Genomic DNA, 8,666 nt, shown 5'->3' on the forward strand with positions numbered 1-8,666 from the left:
GTTTTCGTCGTCGCTCTGTTAGTACGTCATATGCTTCGTTGATCTGATTGGTTTATTTGGCCCGTCTATCACCAACATAGGCCAATCAGCTAACCAGTATTTTCGCCCCTTTCCAAAATTACTTCAACCGAAGGTTTCCAGATGGATATGTGGAGCAAATCCATCTGGCGGAGTCAGGTTACAATTTAACGGCATCCTAATGAATTTACTGACTAATCTGCTTCTTTTTTACATTTTAAAGGCAGGAAATCGAAGGTCATTCAGGTTTTTATATCTTCCAGATTTTATAACAGATCAGTATTATCAGGATTTATCCACAGATAAAGCTGAGTATCATCAGCTTTATATAGATCAGCTGATATAAATCAGATGCCGTCTGACATCAGGACTTTAGAAGTGTGTTTGTCTTATTGGATGAATGTGATATTTTATATTGATATATTAGGCTGGATGATGGATCCAGAATATTAGGTTTTAACTAGCTTTTTTTATTAACTGTATAAATTTTTATTAATACAGTTAATATATTAATTATTAATAAAGTAAAAATATTACTTTCTCTTGAAAAAGAGTGAGGACCTTTAGCTCAGAGATGTTGATCTGTTGTCCCTCACAGGACTTTGAGAAGGTCAGCCCTGATTGTCGAGATGCTGTGAGAGGAGCTTTCCAGCAGCTGAAGCAGCTAGCTGAACGCAAAGGTAAAGCTCCGACATGCAAAAAGAAGAAAAAAGCACAATTAGGAGGTAAAAGACGCTTTTATTTGGAATAAAGAAATGTTCTTCTATTCACCAGATTACAATCACATCCAGTCAGAGTTTGCTCTCTGTAAGCCTCCTTCCTCTCCTGGAGACATCCATCAGCTCTATGGGCTGCTGAGGAACGCCTTCACCATGATGGCCATGCTGGATTATCCTTACAGCACTCACTTCATGGGAAACATGCCTGCCAACCCCGTCAAGGTAAAGAACACATGGAGGTCCTGCACCTGAGTGAAGTTGCCCCCCCCCCCGCCTTCTTCAAAGCAGACAGAATTAGTGTCAAACGTTTGTGCGGCAAAAATGTTCATTTGTGCCGCTATGGTTTTAAAGATATAAAGGAATAATTCTAGAGGTCATCAAAGGTCAACCAGCCCCCCCACCTTCTTCAAATCAGACGAAATGGGTGTCAATTAACTCAGCTCCGTTTGTGCAGCAAAAATTAGCGTTTGTGATGCTTTAGCTTTGAATATATTAATGAAAAAGTAAAGGTCAAAAGGTCAACCAGCCCCCCCCACCTTATTCAAATTAGAATAAGGTGAACATTTTTGCTGCACAAACGTTTGACACTAATTTTGTCTGATTTGAAGAAGGCGGGGGGGGCCAACTTCACACAGTTAGAACACGCTGCTCCGAGGGACAGATCTTCATGAAGGTGATGGTGTTTTGTCAGATGAGCATACCCCATCAGACCAGCATACCCATAGTCAATATGCATTGCTCAAGACGTCAGATTTGCATTTATCTCTTTAGTTTTGTACAAAAAATAGACTTTAAACTACCTCAGTGGGCGTGTATCCCTTTAGTCATGTACAAAAATTATAATTTAAACTCAGATCAACATCTGCTTAAAAAAAAAAACACAAAGTAAATAATTATATTGGTATTTTTTACATGACTAAAGGGATACACGGATACAAGGGATTATTTTTTGTATAAAAATAAAGGGATAAACTAAAGGGATCAATGGTATTGGCAGTGGGTATGCTGGTCTGACCGGGTATGCTCATCTGACAACACCAGCTGTCAGGTTTAGAGGCTTTTTTCTAAACTAATCATTAAGTTGGAGGAAGCGGACCCAGGTCCAAGTGTTCCCTCTCATCTGAAGCTGCTGTGATTTTTCTTTCCAGGTGGCCTGTGGAACCATGCTGAGGGGATCGGACCTGCTGGCTAACCTCAGAGATACTGCAGGTCTGGTTACACTAATAAGCTCTGAATGCCAAAACACACCGAATCCAATGTTGCATCAGATCTGAGAGAAAATCATGTCGGACGAGGTTGTGGCGTTTAGTGCTCATCGGAAGTCGATGGGGATGATCCCAACCGAAACGATTCTATGTAAGGGGGCTGAGTAGGTCTGACTGAGCTAGAGCCCAGGTCTGTTTTAGCCGGACTAATCTGCAATTCAGCGGCAATTTCATAGGTCTGACAGGAAAAGGGACGTGGTTACAAAGTAAAACACATCCGCTATGGGGGAAAATACTAAATAATATCTGTTAATCGCTTGGGAATAGAGTCAGTTTTGAAGTCGCACATTGAGTATAAAGCAAGTGGGACAGACTGGTGCAAAAACAATGGACGAAACATTAAAAATAGAAAACTTTACCCATGATAAGACTTTAGGAGGATAGAAAACTGATAAAGTAAGGATCCTCTTTGAGCCTCACAAAAGCAACAAGGGACAGAAAGTGCAAACATGTTCTGATGGGTCAAAGGACGAATAGTCTGGTCTACCTTTACTATAAACCACACAGCAATGTGGTATCGTCTGGAAACATGTGGCTGTAATTGATGTGTGCAGAACTAGAGGGTAGCGGCCAGTCTTCTGTTCAGAATCAAGGCCCTAAAGCCTCATTGCCTTTAAAGGAAAAGTCAGTTCAGCAATAAATAATCAATAGATCATTACCTATACCTAAAACCAATACGTTAGTGGTGATTTAATGAATTTAGCATTAATCAGTAAAAAAATAAAAACAATAATTTTCATTGTGAGTCTGGGAGCGGCCATTTTTGTCCAAATATAGTAACACCTCCCTCCTAACATCTTCCTGCAGTGATGTCACGCTGCGGTAAGCCTAGCGCCAATATCCTAGCTGATGTGAACTACTAGACAACAATTATTGAAGATTTCCAGAGAAGTTCACCATTGAAATTCACCACAGCTATAGTGAAACTGACAATGCCCACGTGCATGTTAGTTGGATGTTGGAATACATAGTGTAAACGTGAAAAAAATCCTCCACAGACGGGTTCGTCGTTGGATTGCCAACTTGAAGAGGGAGGATTTGCTATCGAACTTCTGGCCAGAGAAAAAACCCGTAATATGTAGCCAACATTTGGAAGAAGAATGTTTTCAAGATGACTTGGATAATAGCGCGTTGTGACAAACACCAGATACAGCACTGGGACTTGATCAACAGCCGATACCGCACCGTGACGTCACAAACCAGTAGGTGGCAGTAGTGTTCTTTGACAAACATGGATGCCTCCAGTAAAGCACATTCAAATGAATATTACTCTAAATGGAAAAACACAAATCATTTATTGAACAGTATGTAATAATTTAAAGTACTGTCAGAAGTTTGAATTCTGAATATGACTGAACTTTTCCTTTAAGTGGTTCAGTCCTCCATCACCCCTGAACCAAACATGTGCTTCACTTCCTGGCCTCTGCTGAGAGAAAATCAACCGCTAGATTCTGGATTATTGGTGCAAGTCTTGAGGACTTGACTTGGCTCCTCTAATGAATGTCTGGAAACCGAGCCTGACCTCACGTTCATTAACAGTAACAGCTTCCACCCTGCAGGGATCCTCTACAACTCGACCGGGGACCTGACCTGTTTCGACCTGTACAGTCTGTATGTGGAGTGTGCCGACCCCACTGGATGTGGACTGGGCTTCAACAGCATGGCCTGGGACTACCAGGTACAGCAGGAGGGAGATATATGCTCTGCTTCTGTCCTGAGTCAGCATATTTGATTGGTGGCGCTTTCTACTTTGACCCCTGCAGGCCTGCACTGAAGTGGAGCTGTGCTACGAGAGCAACAACGTGACGGACATGTTTCCTCCGATGGCCTTCACTCAGAAAGACCGGGAGCTCTACTGCTCCAAGCGCTGGGCCGTAGTTCCAAGACCCGGCTGGCTCAAAGTCCAGTTCTGGGGTGACGGTAAGATTCAGACCCTGAAAGGTCGGCAATCAAATATTGCTCCTCTGGTCTTGGTTCTGGTAGCGTAGGATACACGTAAACCACCAGGAGAGGAAATCCTCTAAAGTTGCTCAGAAAAGGAGCCATGAGGCTGAATTTCCATCTTCATATTGAATCTGGTTTAATATCTGCTGGGCTTTCATGAACTCGTATGTTCAGCTCTCTCCACAGCGAGCAACATCATCTTCTCCAATGGGGACCTGGACCCGTGGGCCAACGGGGGGGTGAGTGTGACTCAGACAGGAAACACTGAGTGGTCAGGATAGAGTTAACCTGCTGATCAATGTTCAGGTGAGGAAGAGCCTGAGTCCGTCGCTGGTGGCGCTGAACATTTCCGGAGGAGCTCATCACCTGGACCTGAGGTACTTAAGCCGTCCTTTATTTCTGGCCGGGTTCTATCTGAACGGATCCTGAAGTCAGACGGTTGTTTCTCTGCTGCAGGGGATCCAATGAGGCGGATCCAGCGTCAGTCATCAGTGCCAGGAAGACGGAAGCAGAGCTCATTGCTCAGTGGGTGAAGACGGAGAGGACCAGATTACAAGCATCATCTACACAGCAGAAGGGTTTCTTCTGACATGTCCCAACAGTTTATCGCATTCAAAGAAAATCACATTTAAAGCATCCCGCTGTATATAATCTATCACTTTAATGAAGTTTGACTTCTGGTCTGATTATATGAGTAGGAGTTTCAGCTCCTTCTGTCCACTGATCATCGCAGCATCGACTCTCTGCAGCAAGAAGAATCAGAGCACCTTTATCAGAACTCTGTGGAGATCATCCACTAAGATGTTTGTAAAAAAAAAAAAAAAAAATACAATTTCTGCTGATTAAAAAGGCTGAGAAAGAAACCAGACATTTGATTTTAATTCAAATAAACCGTTTTCCATCCACTGCTGCTATGTTTCCACAACTAGGGCTGCAACTAACGATTATTTAGCAAATCGTTTATTTTTTTCTGCTCAGTGAAGCAGTGTGTAGCACTGCCTCCTAGCAGCAAGAAGGTTCCAGGTTCGATTTCCAGCCCATGGTCTTTCTGCATGGAGTTTGCATGTTTCCCTGTGCATGCGTAGGTTCTCTCCAGGTACTCCGCCTTCCTTCCACGGTCCAAAAACATGAATTTCAGGTTAATTGGTTTCTGTAAATCAGGGGTCACCAACGCGGTGCCCGCGGGCACCAAGAGGCCCTCAAGGACCACATGGGGTGCCCTCTTCGTCTTCTGAAAACAGAAGAACTCACTCAGTGGGTTAAGTTTAATTTTTTTTTTTATTCTGTTGCTCGTCTTTTTAATCATTTATGTATTATTTCATCATGTTAACTATTTCATCATATTTCAGTGGTTTCAAAATTACAATATTAAAAAGAAAATTAGAAATGAATAAAAGATTAAAATAAGAATAAAAATGAGTTTTTATGGATGAGATTTACTGTAGGTGATCACTGATCCCTCCAGTTAATAGGTCAGTATTGGTAGCCCTTCCTCTGACTGGTAGCCATCAAGTAGCCCTCAGCCTTAAAAAGGTTGGTGACCCCTGCTCTAAATTCTCCTTAGGTGTGAGTGTGCATGAATGGTTCCTTGTCTGTTGCCCTGCAATGGACTGGTGACCTGTCCAGGGTGGACCCCGCCTCTCGCCCGTAGACAGCAGGAGATGGGCACCAGCACCCCTTGAGACATCAACTTGGATTAAGCATGACAGAAAAATTAATTTATTTTTTTTTAATTAAAAAATCAGATATCGAAAGGTTCTTTAAAGAAGATTCTTTTATTAAAACCAGTGAAACTAAAACATTTCCACTTGAGTTCTGAGTAGAGCATATGGACAGCGGCCAGTCTTCATGCTTTTTTACAATGTTGGTATAATTACTGCACTAAGTGGGTCGCTCTGTCAGCTAAAGGCATGTTTGACAGTCTCTATACTCCCAATTTTTTGGTTAATAGATCACTAAATTAGTTGGCAATTATTTCAATAATCATTTTATCTGATTGTTTCAGCTCAATCCACAACCAAAGACAAACACTGAGCTGATAGGCGGCCGGCCTTCCACCCCTAGGACTGGGTGGGTTTGGGTGACAGGAAGCCCAAACCTTCAGAAAGGACGTGAAATAAAACGTGAAAAATTGACACACAGCTGAATTAGATCAATATTTTATTATAGTAAAGATGATCCAGCATGTATGATGATACAAAAACATTTTATAGTTAAATATTCAAAGGACAGACAACCTGAACAAACCATCAACTCTTTGAAAAATAGTTTCTTTTTTTTCACAAACTGATCAGAGTCCAGAATACCCGAGATTTGCAAAATGTGTTTGAGGGGAAAATATTTCAGGCAATAATTTAACGAATAGTTTCAGTCTCTTTAAATCCTTCACATCCAGAAGAACCTTTAGGTTCTGCATCAGAACCAGAAACATTTCTGGTCCTTAACTGGGTCACTTCCTGTTCTCTGACCAGCTGATGTCCTACATTTAAAGGCTTTAGCTGCTCTTAGCTGTTTTCTCAGCGTCTTGCTTAAGGGCACATTGACAGCAGGGATCGACATTGTAAGGTGGACTGGGTGGGCACCCTGCCAATCCTTACTGTGCTGTGGTGTCAGGCTGTTGGTTGCTTTTTCTTATTTAACTTCCTGTTAAAAAGGTGGAAAAAGGACATTTTGGCACAATATGGCTGGAATTTGGACTCTGCCTGAGATCTGCTGGATCTCAGCCCGTATTCCTACAGCAGAACCACTGCTTGACCCGGTTCCGTTTCCATCGCTCAGAGATCCGCCTCACGCTAAAGTAGAAAAACCTTTATCTGCTGAAATTTGTATCAAAAATGCTAAAATAGATTTTTCCCAAGTGGCACCGTTAGAAGAATGGCTTTCATTGTTTCAATCTCAGTCAAATGATTTAAAAAAAAAAAAACATTGAGACACAAAGATTTCAGACATCTGCTGAAATGATGGGAGCTGCTTTATGCAGGATTAGCATCATGTAAACCTGAAAACGAGGAAACCGCTTACATCACTAATCTAATGGAAACGATCTATCAGACGCACGCTGAATGTCGTCTGAGGAAAGATTAAAGGCACATGTGAGAACGGAAACACCTGGAGGACAGACGAAGTTTGGTCTGAGGAGCAAACAGACAAGCATGTTACATCCACGAAGTTCACTACTAAAATTAATCACAAACTCTAAATATTTACACAAAAAAACATCACCTCAAAGATCCCATGTTTTCTTATATTAATAACGAGACAAAATATACAAAACATCCCAACTTAATCGCAGTTTGTTAGCTTTGCTGTGGCAGCCTGTTAGCTGGAAGATTAGCATGTGAACGAGACAGATGCTGCATTCATGTCAATGGAAAAAAAACCATAAGGTCAGGAGGTCCAACTTGAACCAGAACTACTCCGTAAACAGCCGTTCGGGATGAGGCAGAGCTACCAGGAGGAGTTTCCTCCAACCAGATAGCAGTCATCAATGCCGTCCATCAGCAGAACTGTGCTGATTACAACAGTGGTTTGATCAGAGGCCATGACCTCGGACATTACGTCAGTCAACTGGAGTGTAAATGGACCAGAACCAACAGAAATGCTGCCGGATAAAGACTACCATGGAAATGTGGCATGGATGTAAAGCAGAGTAGTTTAAATGCATTATGCATGAAGATGAAAGTAGATAGAAGCTGACCTGATATCAGGAAATGATTGTTGTTTATATATGTTCTCCAAACTGAGGGCTCAAACATAGGAAGGAGTTCTGCATTTCCTGGGAGACATGAATGCAGCATGACTGTGTGCCCTTTTGCTCACAGAGAGCTTCAGAGAAATGGTTCAGTTTGCCTGGCGGTTCCCCTGTTCCAACAGAAGGGTTCAAAGGTCAGGTTCTGCCTTCTAGGAATGTGGAGACAACCGGCCAGCAGAAGTTCAGTCGGCTTTGCTTCATATCTATAGAGAAAAAGTCTTAAAACCATCATACAAACAAAAACAATCAGTGAGTCAGATGTAGGATGTTGCAGCTTGTTGCTTCAGTTCATCCTGCACCAGTGAGAATATCGGTCCACACAATCAGAACCAACCACTCTAATAAATAAGAAAGGATCCGCCATAAATGAGTCTTTTAAAACCAACAAAGGAGTCTGTTCTGCAGTCATTTTGCTCCTAAAGACGTGACTCTGATGTCACACCAACCCTGAGATGTTGTGGGTCACAGTGGATGCTACTCAGGGGATGGCCATATGGGCAGCGGGTGAGCCTCGGTGTTGAACACGTATTTGTCGAGGCTGATAAGGTCGGGGTCTTCAGAGAACAGCAGGTACAAATATTTCAGGGTCTCTCCCAGGAAGAAGCTCTCCATCTTGTCTCTAGGGCTTGGATAATCCGGGTCACGCACGTTGTTGATGGATGTGTAGCCTCCAGAAGAAACCTGAAACCGGGATAAACGCATTCACATCACTGAGGAGAGAGGGGTTTGGTGTGTTGTGCATGAACGCGTTCAAACGGTCAAAAACGGCGTTCAATGAATCCATTCATACTTTTAGTGAACGGTGAACTGATCAGTTTTGTGGTAATGAACGTGAGCGAGAGCAGCATGTCTGCTGCTAGAACCAGTCTGCTCCATTCAGACTCATCTGCTGCTATTTCTGATGCCAGTTCTGCAGAGCGCTTGGCAAAGTTTGATCAACTAACAAAAAGTGGGACAAAAAAAAAACAA

The 8,666-nt window shown here is 42.5% G+C and overlaps 2 protein-coding genes across 2 annotated transcripts in view; one reads left to right on the forward strand and one right to left on the reverse strand.

Annotated features, from left to right (window-relative positions):
- dpp7 (dipeptidyl-peptidase 7) overlaps positions 1-4,755 on the forward strand; it is a 10,887-nt gene extending 6,132 nt beyond the window's left edge. Inside the window, exons 6-13 of the mRNA XM_015379906.1 lie at positions 617-698; positions 793-959; positions 1,886-1,946; positions 3,562-3,680; positions 3,766-3,922; positions 4,121-4,185; positions 4,253-4,323; positions 4,403-4,755. Of these exons, the coding sequence (XP_015235392.1) occupies positions 617-698; positions 793-959; positions 1,886-1,946; positions 3,562-3,680; positions 3,766-3,922; positions 4,121-4,185; positions 4,253-4,323; positions 4,403-4,535 (855 nt within the window). The 3' untranslated portion in view covers positions 4,536-4,755. The remainder of the gene's footprint in view (positions 1-616; positions 699-792; positions 960-1,885; positions 1,947-3,561; positions 3,681-3,765; positions 3,923-4,120; positions 4,186-4,252; positions 4,324-4,402) is intronic.
- A 2,618-nt stretch (positions 4,756-7,373) lies between these two features.
- LOC107088025 (endoplasmic reticulum mannosyl-oligosaccharide 1,2-alpha-mannosidase-like) overlaps positions 7,374-8,666 on the reverse strand; it is an 18,569-nt gene continuing 17,276 nt past the window's right edge. Inside the window, exon 14 of the mRNA XM_015379928.1 lies at positions 7,374-8,378. Coding sequence (XP_015235414.1) covers positions 8,172-8,378 — 207 coding nt within the window. The 3' untranslated portion in view covers positions 7,374-8,171. The remainder of the gene's footprint in view (positions 8,379-8,666) is intronic.

Source organism: Cyprinodon variegatus, unplaced genomic scaffold, assembly GCF_000732505.1.
Source record: "Cyprinodon variegatus isolate N-32 unplaced genomic scaffold, C_variegatus-1.0 Scaffold203, whole genome shotgun sequence".
NCBI lineage: Eukaryota > Metazoa > Chordata > Actinopteri > Cyprinodontiformes > Cyprinodontidae > Cyprinodon > Cyprinodon variegatus.